At 45.0% G+C, this 20,872-nt stretch overlaps 1 protein-coding gene across 2 annotated transcripts in view; it reads left to right on the top strand.

The window, feature by feature from the left end:
• The window catches only part of LOC138246185 (CD209 antigen-like protein C), a 71,843-nt gene that overhangs the window by 28,784 nt on the left and 22,187 nt on the right, over positions 1–20,872 (top strand). For both annotated transcript variants that reach the window (XM_069200513.1, XM_069200512.1), the window contains 2 exons: positions 5,564–5,674; positions 6,242–6,307. In XM_069200513.1, the coding sequence (XP_069056614.1) occupies positions 5,564–5,674; positions 6,242–6,307 (177 nt within the window). The remainder of the gene's footprint in view (positions 1–5,563; positions 5,675–6,241; positions 6,308–20,872) is intronic.

The following is a 20,872-nucleotide window of genomic DNA, read 5'->3' as shown; positions in this document are numbered from 1 at the left end:
ACCCAACACCTCTCGTGGAACACCTTAACTTCCAGCTACAAACCGACGACAAGACCACTGTAAGAGGCACCCTTGTATACAGACGCCCAGGTCCCTTACCGGCTTTCAGCAACTCCATCCTCATCGCTTCCCTAGCCGTTGACTCCCACCGCTACGTCCTACTCGGTGACCTCAATTTTCACATTGATGACCCCTTACAACGCCAACTCTACCTCCCTCCTGGAAAACCTGAACCACATCGGCCTCACCCAACTGGTTACCGAACCCATGCACAAGGCCAGCACACACCCAACTCCATTTTCACCTCCAGCAAAAGAATCAAATTCAGCGACATCACAGAACTCATCTGGACTGACCACACCATTGTTCACTTCACCATCTCCGATGCTCAGCACACAAACCCCAAGCATCACAACTCCCCCCCCACCTGCAGCCGGGACAAGGTGAGGGAGATACAGTGGACTGAGACGCTCAGCTCCACCCAAACAGAAGCTTCGTCAGACCTCAACCATGCTGTCCAAAACCTCTCCGCATGGATCACCAAATGCGCCAACAGAGTCGCCCTGATGAAACCAACAAAGCCTCAAAACAAGCCAGCTGGTACACCCCAGAGCTCAGAATAATCAAACTCAACTGTTACCGACTTGAGAAACAATGTTGTGCAACAAGAACCCCTCCGACAGAACCACTTACAAAGCAGCCTTCAGCAAGTACCACAGGCGCATCAAGGAAGCCAAGAAAACAGCCACCACAGCCTGCATAGACCCAGCAGCCAACATCACAAAAGAACACTTCAAAATAGTCATTAGTTGGCAGTGGTTTGCACCCTATCCAAGTAGGGACCCTCACACTAGTCAGGGTAAGGGAGTCAAGCACCTAAGACAACCCCTGCTCACCCCCTTGGTAGCTTGGCGCAAACAGTCAGACAGATCTCAGAGGCAATGTGTAAAGTATTTGTACACACAAACACACACACATACACACACAGTAACACAGTAAAAACACCACAAAATTACGCCACACCTATTTAGAAAAATAGCCAATATTTATCTGAGTAAAACAAGGGCAAAATGACAAAAATCCAACAAACACAAGGAAAGATATTTTTTAAGGTTTAACTGAGTCTCAGTCAATGGTTGTGTCTTTTTAGCACAGAGTACCTGGTATGCAGCAAAAACACACATGATGTGGGCCGCAAGGGAGTAGAGGCCCCGAAAAGCAAAGCAATGCGTCACTTCCTTACTACACAGGGGAGGTGATACGTCAATTCTTTCCTCGCAGGAGAGGCGATGCATTGATTCCTGACTGGCATGGGAGGTGATGTTGATTCTTTCCTCATAGGAAAGGCAATGTGTTGATTACCAGACATGCAGCCTCTGTTCCTTACTGTGATGCGGGATCTATGACAAATTGACACCCCAGTGACTTTGTGTGGAAAATCCAGACACGCTGTGTTGATGAAACCATGGAAAAATAGACACTGCAACGGTTCTGCAGCTGTGAGACAGGTGCTGCATTGATTCTCCAGCTGGTGAGACGCACTGTATCGATTTTTCTGCTGAGGGGCATGGGTGAGTGGATTTTCTCTTTCAGGTCACCAGATTACACTTCCAAGGGCCCAGGGACTGGAATTGGCACCAGTGGCCGAGTCAGGATTCTCATCTGAAGAGACCAGGCACTGGCAGATGAAGTCTTTGATGTCCCTGAGACTTCTTAACAGGGGGCAAGCTCCATTCAAGCCCTTGGAAAACAATGGAAAGCAGGCTGTTAAAAAACAAAGTCAAGTCCTTTCACTCTCAGGACAGAAGCAGCAAGCAGCAGGACAGCACAACAAAGCAACAGGCAGAGTGGCAGTTACTCCTACAACATTCAGCTCTTCTTCCCGGCAGAATGTCCTCCATCTAGAAGTGTTCTAACTCTGTGGTGTCAGAGATCCAGTACTCATACCAATTTCTGACTTTGAAGTAAGCAAATTTCAAAGAGAAGTTTTTGTAGTGCACAAGACCCTGACTTTCCCTGCCCTGCCCCAGACACACTCTTGGGGTTGGAGGACAGGCACAGTCCTATTCAGGTGCAAGGGTCAGCTCCTCCCACCACTCTAGCTCAGGAATACCCATCAGCCTTGTAATGGGCCATCAAGCTATGCAGTGCACACCTCAGCTCCCTCTGTGTGACAGTCTAGAGTGAATACATAAACAGTCCAACTGTCATCCTACCCAGATATGTATTCAGCAGACATGCAGAGGATTGTTAAGCAAGAAAATGCCCACTTTCTAAAAGTGGCATTTTCAAACTTACAATCCAAAAGCCAACTTCACGAAAAGATGTATATTTAAATTGTGAGTTCAGAGACCCCAAACTCCATAGCTCTAGCTGCTCCCTTAAAAACACTTACAAAACATTTCAAGGCAATCCCTGTGGGAGAGATAGGCCTTGCAATAGTGAAAAACAAATTTAGCAGTATTTCACTATCAGGACATGTGAAACACACCAGTACATGTCCTACCTTTAATATACGCTGCATCCTGCCCACCGCGCTGCTTTGGACGTTCTTTAGAGGTGACGTACATGTAGTAAAATGGAAGATTTGGTCCTGGCTAGTCGGTTCACTTTCTAGGTCGACATGGCAGTGTAAGACTGCACACACAGACACTTCAATGGCAGGTCTAAGACATGTTTGCAGGGCTACTTATGTCAGTGGCACAATCAGTGCTGGAGGCCCACTAGTGCCGTTTGATTTACAGGTCCTGGGCACACCTGGAGAACTATACTATGGACTTACTAGTAAATCAGATATGCCAGTCATGAATAAACCAATCACCAAAACATTTTAGACAGAGAGATTATGCACGCTATCACTGGGTAACAGTGGTAAAGTGCCCAGAGTCCTAAAGCCAACCAAGACAAGTCAGATAAAATAAGAGAAAGAAGGCAAAAAGTGTGGGGATAACCCTGCAAAAGGGACCAGGTCCAGTAATAGTCGATGAATTCTCTAACCCAGAAGCCACGGAAAACACCATCCACCCCTCTCAAGAACACTGTGACACCCTCCCAGACTACTTCCACAACAAGATTGCCACCATATACAACAACGTAAACCCCCCAATTCATTACTCTCATCCTCAGCAACCTTGACCAACCAGCTCACACCAGCTGAAGGATCACCATTTGTTCCCCGATCACCTCTTAGACCACCATGCCCATCATGTCATCCATTCACTCCGGGGCACCCACCAACCCCCGCCCCAAATGGCTTTTCAACCTTGGAACTGACCCTATAAGCATGGAGCTCACCAGCATCATCATACCTACATCACCACAGCAGCCTTTCCAGACATCTGGAAAAACACAGAGGTCAGACTCCTCCTAAAGAAACGCTCCGCCAACCCAGCAAGCTAAAAAATTATCAACCGATCTCACTCTTCCCTCCTCTGCCAAAGTACTTGAGAAGGCCATCAACAAACAGCTTACCTTATAGCTGGGAAAAAAACACCTACTTGGCAACTCCCAATTAGGATTCCATGCCAACCACAGCACTGAAACCACTCTTCCTGCTGCCCCAGACGACGACAGGACACTCCTCGACCATGGGGAGATGGTGGCCCTGATCTTTCTCGACCTCTCTGCTGCTTTTGACACCCTATCCCTCTACACCCTCATCAGCAGACTTTACCAAAATAGGCATTCTGCAAACATTCTCAAGTGCATCGCCTCTTTCCTCACAGGACTCACACAGAGCACACAACTGCCTTCCTTCACCTCCGTAACCATGGACATCTGATGTGGCGTTCCCCAAGGATCATCCCTCAGCCCACCTTGTTCAGTACCTACATGACCTCCCCCCCACAGACATCGTCAGATTCCATGGCCTCAACATAATGTTTTACGCAGATGACACTCAACTAATCATCTTGCTCAATGAAGACCCCTCCACCACTTTTCAACGCCATGCCTAATGTACCCAACTAGATGAGAGACAACTGCCTTAAACTCAACTCTGACATGACAAGTTCTGATCTTCAGTAAGAACACCTCCATATGGAACCACAGCTGGTGCCCAGCAGAACTTGAACAAGCACCCACACCCACAGACCATTCACGCAATCTAGGCATCATCTTTGACGGTGAACTGACCATGAAACAAGAAATCACGCACTCACCTTCTCCTGATTCAATACCCTTTGCACGCTCTTCAGATAGATCCCATTTAACTCCAGTAAGACTGCCACTCAGGCCCTTGTCACCAGCTGTCTAGACTACAGCAACACTCTCTCCACTCAGCTCGTCAAGACTCCAGACCATACAAAATGCGGAAGCCAAACTCATCTTGAACCTCCCCAAATGGACACAAATCACCCCCCCCACCTCAGAATCTTCCACTTGCTCCCCATCTGGAAAGGATGCCAGTTCAAGATCCTCACACAGGCCTACAAAGCTCTGCATGATCAAACACCGGTCTACATCAATCATCAACTGAACTTCCACCTACCTGTAAGACACCTGCACACCACCTCACTAGCCTGTTCACACACCCACCGCATCCATCGCACCCTCAGTGGGGTTGCTCCCTGGAGCAACCTATCCCTCCATCTTTGTACAGCACCCTCCCTAGCGGATTTCAAGAAGAAACTCAAGACCTGGCTTTTCAACAGAGATGTCACACCCACAGCACCCAGATACCCCTAGGGATGACTGTGTTGAACTATGCAAATACAAATTGATTGATTGATTGGTTGATTAATTGAACGTTACCACAGAACAGTTACATGGTTTGGGTAAAATGATACGGATAAAGGAAGATATATCACACGCCCATTGATCCAAGATGACGGCTCAATCTCTGTTGGAAACTGGAGGCTGCTTAATGTTATGGAGCAATAGTTAATAAAGTACATTAAAAAAGCTAGGTGCCAAAAGCTAAAGGCATACCTACTTCTTAAAGTTAATTAGTCTGATTGTCCAAATCATAAGGAATGCTATGCCACCGAAAGAGATTGCAACTAGTAATCCGAGGGAGTAGTCTCCTCTATCCATGCCTAAATATTGGCCCTACAGAAGAAGGAATGGGATGCTAGGATGACCACTGGGAATATGCATCACTTAATGCAATGAAAGTGACTGTCTCACTGTAACCCAAGACCCCTCTGGCAAAGGTTAACCTGTAAGGATGAGCCAAATGCTGCTTTTTACTGGGGATAGTGTTCAGCTGTAAATCTGAAAATTGAGGCTGTCATTCAATGTTACTTGCATCGGACGATGTGCCCAATAACAGGAGTTAAAACACACATCATGATGCTGATTTTTGTGATAGTCACAACCCTCACCATTTCAGCTGGTGGTATCTGCTGGGACAGAAATTACCATCTTCATTACCAGTTTGCTCATAATGTGCATCCCATTATGTAGGCTATGAAATGTCACTAATGCATCTCTAGAAATAAAAAGTCAGAGGAAATAGCTGGGTCTGAGTAATTCTTTGGATGAGCGGTGCCAAGGAATGAGCTGATAGCAGGTGCAAAGATGGTCAGAGACTGATATCTGCCAATTCTTATTTTTTTTACAGAAGTGGAAGACCTTGAGAAAAAGCTTCGCGTCTGGAGGATAATATCTGTCACTGTGTCCCTTCTCATCATTTTAGTTATCATACTTGTAGTCTCCATCTTCTTTACACAATGTAAGTGCCTTTTTTATACTCGCATCTTAATAAACTACAAAAATGTTGAGGGAGGATGCTGAATTCCTTTTTGCAACTGGTAATAGTATGGTGATTCCTAAGAAAACCCCACATGTTCTAACCTGCTTGTCAGAAAAAATATATATATTTTTCATTTCCATACATGCTGGCAACAATTGCCAACTGGTGTTCTATGAAGTATAATTGACATGCAGTGTGTAAGTATGTAATACCTATGGTTGACTCAGGCTTTTCTTAGTCAATGGTCCAAGACTAGATTCAGTTGGGCTACCTTCTAACCTCATCATTGCAGCCATCCTCATCGGTTGAAACCTTTGACCTGGAACAGAACTAGCAAAACGTGAACACCAGAACTACCTAATGTGGGCAAATGCGCATTCCTGTGTCTCTCTGCATCAGCATCACTCCTGAATAATGAAGGTCTACTTGATAGTCCAAATGAAGACCAACGAATAATGAAAGCAACATCGCTTAAGATCATTTATGAAACCGATGCTCACTGTCACCATATACTTGTCAATTTACATCCATATTTTTTCCTTGTAGGTAATAAACGAGGGGCCGACCAAACAGGACTACAGAAGTTGAAGGCGGATATCTGTGTCAACAATGGTAATTGATTGATTTTGTACTACAAACACCGCTACCACTTATACTCCTACTAATAGGAACGACAAATTAAAGTGCACTGTTTATGGCTTACTCCAAACCAAACTGCATACGGTAACCACGTTGTCATTTTCACAGAGATAAGGTTTTTAGGTCTGAACTTTGAGACAGCTTTAGTTGTCTCACAAGAATATTGTTGAAAAAAAAAAAACATTACTATAAATACATATGGGGCTTTTGATCTAAATTCTCAATTTGGTTCCACACACCACAGCATATAGCATGAGGGAAGAGGTCCACCCACTTCAGCCATTGGCTCCCTTTACTCTGGGTGATAACATTTTACCCTTGCACATGCGCACATCCTCATTTTCAATCACTCAGGACTGAGGACTAGGCTGATTGGCAAGCATCTCCTTTCATTTTATTATATTACTTAATGTAGTGGGCGCTTTGACTCCAATACTCCTGCAACAATAAGGCAGTTTGTTGCTGCGGTTCATAGAAGCATAACTGCATCTCGTTTCATTTCACTTCCTTTAGCATTTTCATCAGTGGTTTCCTGTACTCAGCACGGCACTTAATTTTCAACACCGTCACATATGACAGTCTGCCACAAGGTGGCGCTGTCTGTCTACGTTAGAGAGGAGCACAACAACGGTTAATTATTAACTAAATATATATTAAAATAACTAATGCTTCTGCCCAAGCCATTCTTATAGCTTTGGGAGCAAGGCATAATTTAAATTGTTACACTTTTAGCAGTGTAATGGTCATTAGTTATGGTGGTTTAACCCCTTCGCTGACAGACCTTTTCCCCTCTTGTGCCGAGCCTTTTTTTTAGCTATTTGGGGCAGTTCACGCTTAGGCCCTCATAACTTTTTCTCCACATAAGCTACCCATGTCAAATTTGCGTCCTTTTTTCCCAACATCCTAGGGATTCCAGCGGTACCCAGACGTTGTTGGTTCCCCTGAACGAGACCAAGAAAGTAGCCAAAATACAGCAAAAATGTCGTTTTTTTCAAACAAATGGTAAAAAAGGGCTGCAGAAGAAGGCTTGTGTTTTTTTCCATGGACATGGCATCAACAAAGGGTTTGTGGTGGTAAAATCACCATATTCCTAGCTTTCAGGAGCAGACAGACTTGAATTAGAAAACCCAATTTTTCAACACAATTTTGACATTTTTCTAGGACAAACCCCATTTTTACTATTTTTTGTGCTTTCAGCCTCCTTCCAGTTAGTGACAGGAATGGGTAAGAAACCAATGCTGTATTCCAGAAAGCTAAACAATTCTGAAATGTAGACAAAGTTCTGAATTCAGCAAGGGGTCATTTGTGTAGATCCTACAAGTGTTGGCTACAGATAATAACAGCTGAAATAAAAGAATATTGAAATTGAGATGAAAAAAGGATACATTTTTCTCCACGTTTTCCTCTGTAACTTTTTCCTGCAATGTCAGATTTTTGAAAGCAATATACCGTTACGTCTGCTGAATTTGTCTGGTTGCTGGTATATATAGGGCTTGTAGGTTCAATAAGAACTCTAGGTACCCAGAGCCAATAAATGATCTGCACCTTGCAATGGGTTTTCATTCTATACCGGGTATACAGCAACTAATTTGCTGAAATATAAAAAGTGAAAAATAGGTATCAAGAAAAACTTTGTATTTCCAAAATGGCCACAAGATAAGGTGTTGAGAAGCAGTGGTTAATTGCACATCTCTGAATTCCGGGGAGCCCATACTAGCATGTGAATTACAGGGCATTTCTCAAATAGATGTCTTTTTTACACACTGTCTTACATTTGGAAGGAAAAAATGTAGAGAAAGACAAGGGGCAATAACAGTTGTTTTGCTATTTTGTATTCCCCCAAGTCTCTTGATAAAAATGGTACCTCACTTGTGTGGGTAGGCCTAATGCTCGCGACAGGAAACACAAAATGGACACATCACATTTTTACATTGAAATCTGACATGTTCTTTGCAAAGTGCCTAGCTGTAAATTTTGGCCTATAGCTCAGCCGGCACCTAGGGAAACCTAGCAAACCTGTGCATTTTTAAAAACAAGACACCTAGGGGAATCCAATATGGGGAGACTTGTGGGGCTCTGTCCAGGTTCTGTTACCCAAAATCCTTTGCAAACCTCAAAATTTGGACCAAAAAACACTTTTTCCTCTCATTTCGGTGACAGAAAGTTCTGGAATCTGAGAGGAGCCACAAATTTCCTTCCACCCCATGTTCCCCCAAGTCTCCCAATACAAATGGTACCTCACGTGTGGGGGTAGGCCTAGCGCCCGTGACAGGAAATGCCCCAAAACACAACGTGGACACATCACATTTTCACAAAGAAAACAGAGCTGTTTTTTGCAAAGTACCTAGCTGTGGATTTTGGCCTCCAGCTCAGCCGGCACCTTGGGAAACCTAGCAAACCTGTGCAGTTTTGAAAACTAGACACCTATGGGAATCCAACATGGGGTGACTTGTGGGGCTCTGACCAGGTTCTGTTACGCAGAATCTTTTGCAAGCCTCAAAATTTGGCCAAAAAAACACTTTTTCCTCTCATTTCGGTGACAGAACGTTCTGGAATCAGAGAGGAGCCACAAATTTCCTTCCACCCAGCGTTCCCCCAAGTCTCCAGATAAAAATGCTACCTCACTTCTGTGGGTAGACTAGCGCCCGTGACAGGAAATGCCCCAAAACACAACGTCAACACATCACAAATTCCCGAAGAAAACAGAGGTGTTTTTTGCAAAGTGCCTAGCTGTGGAATTTTGGCCTCTAGCTCAGCCGGCACCTAGGGAAACCTAGCAAACCTTCACATTTTTATAAACTAGACACCTAGAGGAATCCAAGATGGGGGTAGACTAGCGCCTGTGAAAGGAAATGCCCCAAAACACTATCTGGACACATCAAAATTATCAAATACAAAACTACCTGTTTTTGCGGGGGAGGCACCTGCGTTTTTGGTCCTGGGCTCAGCAGCCATCTAGGGAAACCTACCAAACCCAGTCAATTCTGAAAAATAGACACTCAAGGGAGTCCAGGGAGGTGTGACTTGCGTGGATCCCCCATTGTTTTTCTTACCCAGAATCCTCAGCAAACCTGAAATATTGCTAAAGAATCACATTTTTCCCACATTTCTGTGTAGGATCACCGCACCGGGACAAATTTCATACCACCCAACATTCCCCTCAGTCTCCTGTTAAAAAGGATACCTCATTTGTGTAGGTGGGCCAAGTGCTTGTGACAGGGAAGGGCCTAAAACATGTCGAAATTGAGGGTGAACCAAAGCGGGTCCAAAAGGGCAATTTGAAAAAAACCCACTTTTAGGCTGACAAGTGCAGCAGACTTTTTATCGGTATAGATGATACAATGCTGGGCGGTAGGAATTTTGTGGATTCCTGCAGATTCCGGAAGGTTCCATCACAAAAATGTGGGGAAAATGTGTGATTTCCAGCAAAGTTACTGGTTTGCAGGGCATTGTGGGTAAGAAAATGGTGCCGGGTGCATGTGAAACACACCACCCTGGAATCACCCATATGTTTAGTTTTCAGATGTGTCTAGGTCTTGTGGACTTTTCTACATGACAGCGTCCCAAAGTCCATAAAGTGCAGCCCTCACCATTCTAAGTGGGACGATTTTGAGAGTTAGCCAAGCTCTCGTGGCCCAAATGTAAAACCAAAACCCAAAATAATCAATTTTCCTTTCGCTTGTTGTGGGATAAGATGTTTTAGTGTGCGTGGGGGAAGCTTCCAGCGCGATGGGGAAAAGGCCTCTGATGAGGTCAGCGTGCGAACGGGGGGGGGTCGAGTGGAGGGCTAGCGCTCCCTCCGAGCTCCAGGCCGAGTAGGTAATGGTTACATCCTTGGCACAGGAGGGGATATCGTTGGCACCACTGGCAGGGGTAATGGGTAGTGCACGCTGCGTGGGCCTCCAGTGCGTATTTTGACAAATTAAGCACTGATTTGCATGTTCTTCCACAACATGTAATGGATGCTCCTGTTGCTTGTGAAGGCATCGCTCATCAGTGAGATAGCAGCTCTATCTCACCAGGATTAGAGCGTCAGTTAGGCCTTATGTAAAGTACGCTTCATCAAGCACTGGTGCTGTTTACTTTAGCTGCACTGTATTCTTTCCAGACACCATGGGAATATTTATAGGCCCCTAGCGCCACCTTATCGGCCCAACAAAGCCAAAATTCCTGTGCCGTATTTACAGAGTGGTGCAATGCATGCATTGCACCAGTCTGTAACCCTTTGTGCTACATTATGCCTGCACCAGGCATAATGTATGAAAAGGGGGTGTTGCCCCCGTTAGGAGAGCCGGAAAAATGGCATAAAGAAATCTATGAGATTCCCTTACGCCATTTTTTACCGCACTTTTAACGCCTGCTCAGGACCAGGCGTTAAAAGGGGCCTTCCATTCTTTATAATGGGCCCTATGTGCTCTTTAGTAATAGCACCAATATTTTGGCACTACTTCTGCAGAGTACATCAATAGCATCATGAAAGATGACTCTATTGCCCCCTACCCTGCGCCATGGTGCACCATATTTTTAATATGGTGCACACATGGTGGCGGTAGGGGGGTGCTAAGGGGTGCAGGGAAAGTGGCACTGCACTCAGTGCAGCGCCACTTTCCATAAATCTGCCCCCCAAGGACCTCGAGGGATATTGTAAATTAATGGGATTACTCATGTATTCATGAGAAAAAGTTGGCAAAGCTGCACGATAAAAATAGATGTTATCTCTACTGATAACTACATCTGATATCTGGACAGAATGTGGCTAACTATTCTGTCCTATTTGCTCACTTTTTACATCAAGCATAACCGTGCGCAAGGGCTGCTTTTACGACAACTTGGTATCTATGTGGGCTTTTAACCATGCCCATCTCAAGCCCATCACTATCACTCGTTCATGGGATTGCCTTTCAAAAATTCTTTGTTATCTTTGGTAAATGCTTTATGCTTGTCCCTCCTTGGGGTGGTTTTGTTACCGCCTTAGGGATCGACCCAGTTACATGGATAATTGCACATTTGCTGATATGTTTGATTACAAGTGAACTTTTTTCCTTTTGTGTGTCTCCTTCGCGAACACACTAATGGCAGCCGTGGTGCTTTAAATCAGCTCGCTTATGTCAATTGTTTTATTTTTCATTTTTTCTTTTGCATGTCTTTTAGTGTTGCTAGAGTGTACACATTGTGCTTTTTGCATGTTTCATTAAGTTATTCACATTTGATTGGCCAGCTAAAATTGCATTTGTTTCATTTTCTTAGTGTAGTCAAGCAGGCTGTAAATAGTGCTCTGTCTGTCTCATGGTTAGTGATGTAAGACAGCACGTGGGGAAGCGCTGCCTGTTTGTACAGTGTGTTTAGTGTGAGGTGGCACATCACAGGCAGACACTGGACTATTGCATGGTGCATAGTGTAAGCAGACAGAGACTGTAAACACTGAAAAGATACGGAGGGGGAAAAGCACTGACCACAAGCTCTTCACTGCTTGTATTGTGTGCTTAGTACAGGCAGACATGCATAAATGGGGGAGGCACTGCACTGTTTGCAACATGTCCTTAACGTGGTCAGGTGCAATGAAAAGCAGCGTAGGCTTCACCGCTTGCATCGTATTGCGTAGTGTGGACAGACACACAAGGAGGAAACACTGAACTATGCACACTATGTTATTATTGGCAGGTAAAATGGACCGAAGAAGGCAGTGCACAGCATACACCATGGACTTATTCAAACAGGCACACAGGGAGGAAACATAGCACTGTGTGCACAGAGTTATTATCTGCAGATATAATGGACTGAAGGAGGCCGTGCACAGGTTGCACCATAGGCTTAGTCAGACAGGTACACTAGGAGAAGATAGTGCACTGTACTAACTGAGTGCTTTTGATTGGCATCTATAAGAGACTGATGTTTTTACCTTGTGCATAGTGTAGGCAGACAGGACAGATTGCACTGTTTGTAACATGTGGGAAGACACTCATGCACTGCATGTGACAGGCATCTCTCACTACGTGCATTTTGGAGAAGTGCTGAATGTTAATTATCAAGCAGAGACTTGTAACACACTCTTAGATCCTGGGAAGATGGAGTACCTGCTTTGGAGACCCTAGACTGAACCAACCCTGTTTCCTTAGGCTCCTCACCACTCTCACTCGCCTCCCTCAGCTCTATCATTCTCCTCTCTCACACTGAATTTCCACTACCAGTAGTTCTCCATCTTTTTCTCCCATACCTTTCCCTTCTGGATTTCCCCTCCAGCCTTTCTCCACCCCTTTCCCTTCTTAAACAGTTACTTCTTTTCTCTGCTGCACGTCACCTGTTTTCCCAGTGTGTCTCTTTTGTTGCTATTTTCCTCTCTCCCTGTAATTAGACTTCTCTTTCTGTGTCTCTGTCCACTTATCTCTGCTCCGTTCTCCGTCTGTCCTTTTCTGTCCCACTACACCCTTGTTGCTCAAGTATTTCTCAATTTGTAGGTCGAGCGCTCAAGCACTGTGACCTGTTGTAAGTATTGTGGGCCTTTAACCACGCCCACCTCACACCCATCACTTTCACTCATTTGTGGGCTTGCCTTTCAAAAATCCTTTCTTATCATTGGTAAATGCTTTACGTTTGTCCCTCCTTGGGGAGATTTTGTTACTGCCTTGCAGACTGACCCTGTTACATGGTTAATTGCACAATTGGCAATATGTTTGACTATGAGCGAACTTCTTTTTACTTTTGTGTCTCTCCTTCACGCTCATGGTGGCCATGACGCTTTGAATTGGTTCGCATTCGTCAACGAATGTTTTACTTTTCATTTTCAATTTATTTGGCAAGAAAAGTTTAGTTAGAAATTTACAACGCCAATAGTTCTAACTGGAGCAAATGCGAGACTGGTTCAGTTGCAAATGCTTGTTATGTAAGGAGATGGTGAGGAGGCATGAATTTGCACAGCACAAACCAGCACAATGTTTGAATGGTGAGATGGTCTGAAGTCAAGTATTTTCTTGTAGCAGGAGCTCAGCTATGCAGTTGGTATATGTGTGTCATTCCTCTCCAACACATTTTTAGGTGAAAATTCTCCTTTAATACATACCTTATGCATTTATCATACAAAGATGTTTTTTGCTCCGATGTATGTTGTATTTTGCTGTCGTGGAATAGGAACAGCAGTGAGCAAAACTAATATGCTGCAGACCAAGATTGCAATGAAGAATTTTCTAATATGTTCCAATGCTGGAGATTTACATGCTACCTATCTAGAGGTTATATTAGTCAACAAGGAAAACTGCTCCAATGATGAGGACAGGTAGTCAAAGTATAACCTCATGCACCTCAGGAAAAAACAAAAGGTAGCAGCCAGAAGAAAATGAATATAGACAAACGTAGCATAACATACTTACATAAAGTAACATTGATATCAGATGAGAAATTGTGGAGGTCTACCTTGTGCCATGTATAACCAAATCCATGGTATAACATGAACATACAAGTGAATTTTGTAACAGTAGCTCTGTTTGCCTTTCGGGGTACCTTCATCGTGAAAGAACCGGTAGCAACGTAAATGAATATTCTTACAGTTGCAGAGGGCTGCCAACTAGAGGTGCCCAGATAGCACCCAAATAAGGTGCAATTATCTGTTAAAATCAAGACTAACTCGAAGGTAGAACTACAATACTGGTTCACCCCGGAGCAGCGTCTGAACAGCGTACATGGCAGGCGACTGGCCAGTCTTATTCCGCAGCAGGCTCAGGGGACACAATTTAATGAGGTGCACCGAGTGTTATTGTGTGTTAAAATGGCAAATTAGTGAAATAATACCGCCACAAAATGTTCTGCATTATGCCGCATCCCTTGTTTGTTCTTTCGTCATAAATTGGTTATGCTGCAACATAATTTGATCCTCCATTACTGTATAATTCCAATTGCCCGGGTCTTAGGTTATGGCGTACTGATGATGCCAGAACCTCCTGCTAGAAAGATTTCCTTCCGGACGGACATATTTAAAATACAGCCTCTATATACATTAACATGCAGTGCCAAAAGATGCGGCGTTAACTAAAATGTGCAAATTAAACTTATTTGAATTAGGCAGGAAATCGTTTCTTAGTCATCTTGTTCAGTATTTTTATTTGTTTCACACACTGACATACCCAACAACCTTTCTCATGCTACCCGTAGTAGTAACATTAGGAATAATGGCCATCATGTGCTGCACAGTTGACATATAGCCCTCTGGTTATTACCAGATCCTCTCCTACAACCTTGATTCTGTCCTCATCTTTCTAATGGGACCCTCCCATAAAGTGGCTAGGTGACATTTGAAATTGTCATAGTTACTTCATTTAAAAACTAGGGGCCTCATTTACAAGAATCTGACGCATCTGCTCCGATGCATCAGATTTCTTGCGTTGCCCTATAATACCTTAACCACGCCATGGATGCATTGTATTTGCAATACAGAGCTCCATGGCACACATTTTTACAGGTGGTTCAGAAATTCTGACTCATCTGTGGCGCTAAACTTGTACAATGCTGGACTAGCATCAAAAGAATGATGCTACTCCAGCAATTCCAGGAGGCCCCCATTTGGAAATGCCCTGTGTCATTTTTATGCCTGCTCTGAGTAGGTGGTAAAATTCTGATGGAGCGAAGATTCAGAATGACACAGTGAAATGCTGTAAATTTCACTGCGTGGCTTTTCCAGTGGGAATGCTTACTTTTCATAGATTATACCTGGCACAGGTATAATGTGATGCAGGGCTTTACAAACGGACGCATTGGGCCCAGTGTGCCACTTTGTAAATTTGGAGCAGTGTGGAGCACTGCTTGCTCCACTGCTGCATCAACAAAATGAGGCAACGGTGGCGCAAAGGCCTTGTAAATGAGGCCCTAGGTATGGACGAAATTGCACGGTCCAGGAAATCAAAACTTTTAAATTTTTTTTAAAAACTTTGCAAGCTCAGTGAAGTGCAAAGCTGGCAAACATTTAGAAAAAAAAGTGCCAACTTTTGAGCGTTTTTTGCGATCATGATGCAGTCCTGCTGCAGGAAAGGGCCAAAAGTTAGGGCAGTTTCTTGTCCTCTGATATAAGCCCCATCCATGGGAAAGTCATTAGCGGCACCCTCTCCCCTCTGCACTGGTGTTTGTCTACCTCGGAAAAACAGGCTGCTCTCCTTCTGCTGTGGTATTGCCTATCCATAGACATTGTGTGTTAGCAAATTAGGGTTGCATTCTGTCCATTACTCGCACAGACATAAGGGGCTTTCCATCATCCTTCTCTTTAACTGGTCTGTTCAAGTGCCATTCACATTTTTGCTAAAGCTGACCACAACACAAAACATATGGCAGCGGATCATACCACTTCAGCTGTTGTCTTACTTGTATTATTGTTGCTGGCACTATGCCAAGATGCATTATGCCACTTGGGCTGCTAGATGCTCTCTTTCATTATGTTTCCAACACATTTTGAATTTGCACATAGCATATATTTGCAAAAATAAATAAAAAATAAGTTTAAACTTTGCCGACATGCCTCAGGCCAGATATATTGGCTTTGCCAATGCTTCTTGTTAAAGCTCCAGCCTTCCGCCAAGCTACCTGAGAGCGTTAATACACAGAAAAAAGACAAAATTGATTTTATTGAGCACTTAGAACAGAAACTGCCAACTTATGGAGTCAAATGCTATTTTAAAATCAATAAGAGAGAGGGTTTATGGCCCTCTAACTCACTGCTCCTAGTCACAGTCAAGTACAGTTGTCTGAGACTGTGTCTGGTTCCTTGCCCGGGAATTAAATCAGTTTGGTCTTGATGCACTAATTGCGTATTAAATTTAAGAAGGTGATAGTCAAGTATTTTGGAAATAACTTTTGCTTGGGAGTTAGTCAAAATGACCCAGAGGACGATGGAAATTGAGATGGACTACTGTGTTTTGGTATCACCACTATCTTTGCCCCCCCTGTAAATCACCTGGTAAAGAACACATATTTGTCACTTCATTAGGTAGTGGTAAGAACTAGGAACTGATGAGAGAAGCAACCATTTTGAAAAATATCTGACTCTATGCCAGTTGTAGGAGGCTGGCGCTCTATAAGGGGTACAAAAATGATGTGCACTGTGCAGAGTCCAAGCAACCCCAGCTTGGTTTACAGAGGTAAAAACTAGACCACCTAATGTTCTAATGTTGATGTCAGCTCAGTTGAGCAGTTAGGTCAATCTTGGAGAAGTGCTAAGCATTTGTTGTGCTCACAATTTCAATAAATGTGGACACATATTCAAAAGAATAACTCAAGACCAACTTACAAAAATACTTCAGACTTTTGAAAAAAAATCAAGATAAAGATCATCAAAATCGGGTAAGTACTTTTCAAGTTATGATTTTACAAATTGGAGCAAAAAGTATTTTGTGCCTAATTACTCACCATAGGAATCAGTAGGAGAAAAATTTTAAAAATGCATTTAAATCAGCCAGTGCATTTACCAATGTCTCCTTTTGTTTGTAGGTCGAGGTCGTTGAGATGTCCTATGGACCAGCTGGGGAATTTCAGGCGGCTCTCGATTTCAGCTGCAACAGCTGCTGAAAAGTCCCTGGAGGTGATGCAGGACCACTGCGGAGGAACACTTGGAGAAGCAATGCACAGGTGGACTTCAAGGTGAGTCCCTTTGGAGTGTAGAGGTTGCAAGGGGTGGGGGACCCTTCGAGCACAGCTAGTTCTCCAGTGCAGGGCCCAGGGACGCTGGGTGCTGAGCAGATAGGTGAGCCAAGAGCTGTGCACAAAGGTGGCAAGAGGCAGGTCAATTTGGGGGTGGATTACAGGTCAGCAGGGCCACTCTGGGGGTTGTTCCTATGTGTCCTGAAGTCCCTTGACAGGGGCTTGCTCCTGGTCCTTTGAGAGCCCGGAGCAGATGTTTCCTCACGGCATCTGACGTTGAGGGGGCCAGTACCCCGGGCTATTGCACAGTTCACCCACTGGAGGTTGCTGTGCCACCAAACTTGGCACACTTGCAGGATTTTGTCCTCTGGGCCTGTTGGGTGGAATTTGGGCTGACTGCTGTGTCCGGTTTCTTGTCAGCAGCCGGTCTGTGAACTGGACTTCACTGATCTTTTGTTTCTCTGTTGCAGGGAGTGATGCCTTCACTCTGGAGGTAGATCTTTGGCAATTTTCAGAAGGGTGGAGGTCCTCTGGGCTTTTGTAGAGTCCGTCCGATGTTCATGCATCCCCTCAGCAGTGATTGCTGAGTCCTGGGTGCAGCAGGGATGGTTTAGCACCTTTTTCTTTGTGGAGCAGGAATGCAGCACTCGAGTCTTGGGTTTTCTTTGTCGTTGGCCTTCTTGTGTCCTTGGAAGCTGATCTACAGGTCTAGGGGTACAAACTAAATACTGCATTTAGTGACCATTTAAGGGAGTCCCTAGTAATGACCAATAGGCCATACGCCCATAGGGTGGCTACACCCAATTTTTTGTGACCACTTTCTGTGGGCAGAGGTCACTTCCCTAACCCTGATAGGATATTTCCCTATGATGCAAGATGAAGAAAAATGAAATGGAGAGGCCAAAAGTGGGGGTTTGTAACGGGGAAGCCATCTGCTGCTAGCAGCAGGGCTTGGGGTTGAGTTTTAAAGGCAGTAAGCCCTTTGAAGCTCGCTGGCAGGGCAGTGCATATTCCTGGTGAAGGTGGTGTAACACCTCTGCCCAGGAAGGGCTTTGTTTTCTGAACCCAGAGAGCAAGGGTTCTCATCCCAGGGTTCCAGAATCTTGTCTGGTGGTAGCAGGCTGGTTGTGACCAGCCAGCAACCATGTCAGGGTTATTTAGCTTTTGCAGGGGTCACCTCTAAGGTGGCCCCTGGGTACCTTTTCCAACAAACCCAATATTGCTATCAGTTTGGATTTGTTGTTCTGAGGTGTTTGATACCAAACAACCCAAGGTTCAAAGTGGCCATCATGTAGCTGTGAAACGTGTTCTGAACAGTGTCCAGCACATTCATTTAAAAAGGCTGCTCTCTTCACTTACTATGTCCCAATTATGGCAAGGACACAATAGAGGACTGTTGCTCATGCATCTATGCCCACACATGCCGTGTAGTGCACCCTGCCTTAAGGCTGAAAGGCCTGCCAGAGGGGTGGCTTATCTATTTTGCATGCAGTGTCTAATGGACAGGTCACACCGACTGTGTGCCATGTCAGTTTTGCATTTTAGGATTACACCAAGACATTCAGCCTGCATTGGCAGTGCTGGGTGCACTTGGATGCAGGGTCCCTGAGGGTGGCACAATCTGTTTTGCTGCCCTAAGGGGCCTTCCCTTAGTACGTCATGCCCTGGGTGCCAGAGTGCCATTTACTAGTGACTAATAGTGGCAGCTAAAGGTTTGCCAGTTGTGACAATATGTTTTCCATTAGCAGCTACCTAGTCTACTCCCGTCCAAGTTGCATTCAGGGACCAGGCACAAAGTAGGGAGTACTGTAACAAGGGGACTGTTTTCCACACAATGCCTCACAGACACAGGCCCGGAGACTCAGCCAATATCTGGGAGAGTCTTCCTAGTCTGCCAGAAGAGGAAGAGTAGGGAAAACAGGCTGATTTGTTGCAGAGCTTACTCTGCCTCTCATCCTACTGTTTAGGTCATTCCCACTGGGGAAGTGACCTACCTCAACAGTGACAGGACCCACTCTGAAATGCCTTACACCTGTTCCACCAGTGTCTTCACGTTTCCCTTTTGGGGTCAGAGGAGTCCTCCTCTGCTAACCCTGTCTAAGCCAGAGCAACCTCTTACCCAAGGAGGTCACCCACATTTAGAGTAACCCCACCATGACCAACAGAGTCATAGGCCTAATTTACTATCTGTTATGGGGTCAGACCACCATGCGAAGGACTGTGCAGCCATAAAGGCTAACACTCAGCAGAGGCCACTGACATCTATCAGTGCCCAGAGCCATATCTTTAACTCTTCACTCACAGGGGACAGGGCTAACCCACTATCTTCTTTGGGTTCAAGGTACCTGTCTGCTGTTATGGGTTGGGGGGGGGGGGACTGTACATCCTGTAGCAAATACCCTTTTTCCACAATTTCTTCTGCCAGCTGAGGAGTCACCAACTGAGGCTGGACATATGCCTGACTGGTCAGGGACTTCTTAGGGGTCAAGCTGGGCTTCACCAGTTCCAACAGTGGAATTCTCCCCTAATGGAGCAGAAACTCCTCGGCTTTCTGGTACCTTAATTAAAGGGTGCCCATCTTTCCTTTTCTTTTCTTTGCGTTTTCTTTTTCCTCTGGGGCCTACTCACAGACACTTCAGGGGCCTCAGGCACAGGGCCAAATCGTCTTTTGGGCTCTGACCAACCTCTGGGTGGTCATTTCAAAGGAGACAATCGAGGAGGAGGTCTGTTCACACTACCACCCTTCTCCAGCTAAGGGATCCATCTGTTTCTGGGGTCATTACAGCTACAGGCCCATCAGTGACTTTGCCAGGGATAGTCCTTACTTTGGCAGTCTCTCCTGGGATGTACTGGTTGGAGAGCATCAACCTATCATGCACAAAGTGTGACTGGCACAGGTGTCTCTCAGGCCAGTGTTTGGGATTTCATTTACTGGTAGGGGGTGGAAGTGTCTATTCCCCTCTGGAATCTCCAACTCACTTGTAGTGCCCAATTGCAAGTTAAAGGCTAAGAGGCCCTCCTTATCTGAGGATTCATTCCTGGTGGCTAAACTGGCTACCCTTTGGGGTTTACTAGTGAGTTGGTTTTTGGGACAAGAAGTGTCCTTGGTGTTGTGCCCTGTCTGTTCACAGTTATGGCACCATGCCTTAGTGGCATCCCATATCTACTGTGGTGTCCACTTTTGTTTTGTGAGATGTCTTTGGGCCCACCCTCTTGGACGGATTTGCAGGGGCCTAAGGAGTTCTTTTCTTTATTTCCAGGGGGATCCATCTTTTTCTCTTGGGTGGGGGGGGAGTTCCCTGAATCTTTCTGTTGGTCACCCCTCGAGTTCTAGTTTTGGACACCCTAGTTCTTACCCAATGATCAGCCTTTCTCCCAAGCTCTTTTGGGGGGGGGGGGGGGGGGAGACTAGTCCCAACTGGTGCAACTTTTCATGGATACGATTACTCAAGAGGTGTTCTTTCATGATCAAACTATACAGCCCTTCATAATCATGTACCTTGTTGTCTTCTAACCAACCACGTAGCATCTTTACTGAGAAGTTCCCACATTCTTCCCAGGACTGAGATTTTTGAGTCCCCCTGAATATTATGCAGTATTCCTCAGTGGTAAATCCAAAGCCTTCAATTAGGGTACCCTTCTTGAGGTCATAGGATTTAGTATCTGTTTCACCCAGGGTCAGGAGCCTATCCGTGCTCTTGTCTGAGAATAATGCCCGTAACAGAGATCCTAAGTGCTTCTTTAGGATGACCCTCCCAATGAAAGCTCTTTCAAAGGCAATGAACCATTTAATGTTATCATCTCCTCTTCTTGGCAAGGGGGGCAACTACTTTTGGGAGTTTTAGGTTGTAAAATCTAACTTTCTCCCTATTTATTGATCTGCTGCCACCAGATGGGTGCTAAGCCCAGCTCTTTTCTCTTTGG

Source organism: Pleurodeles waltl, chromosome 7, assembly GCF_031143425.1.
Source record: "Pleurodeles waltl isolate 20211129_DDA chromosome 7, aPleWal1.hap1.20221129, whole genome shotgun sequence".
NCBI classification, from domain to species: domain Eukaryota; kingdom Metazoa; phylum Chordata; class Amphibia; order Caudata; family Salamandridae; genus Pleurodeles; species Pleurodeles waltl.
The sequence above is the reverse complement of the archived record's forward strand: the minus strand, read 5'-3'. Positions and strand labels throughout refer to the sequence as shown.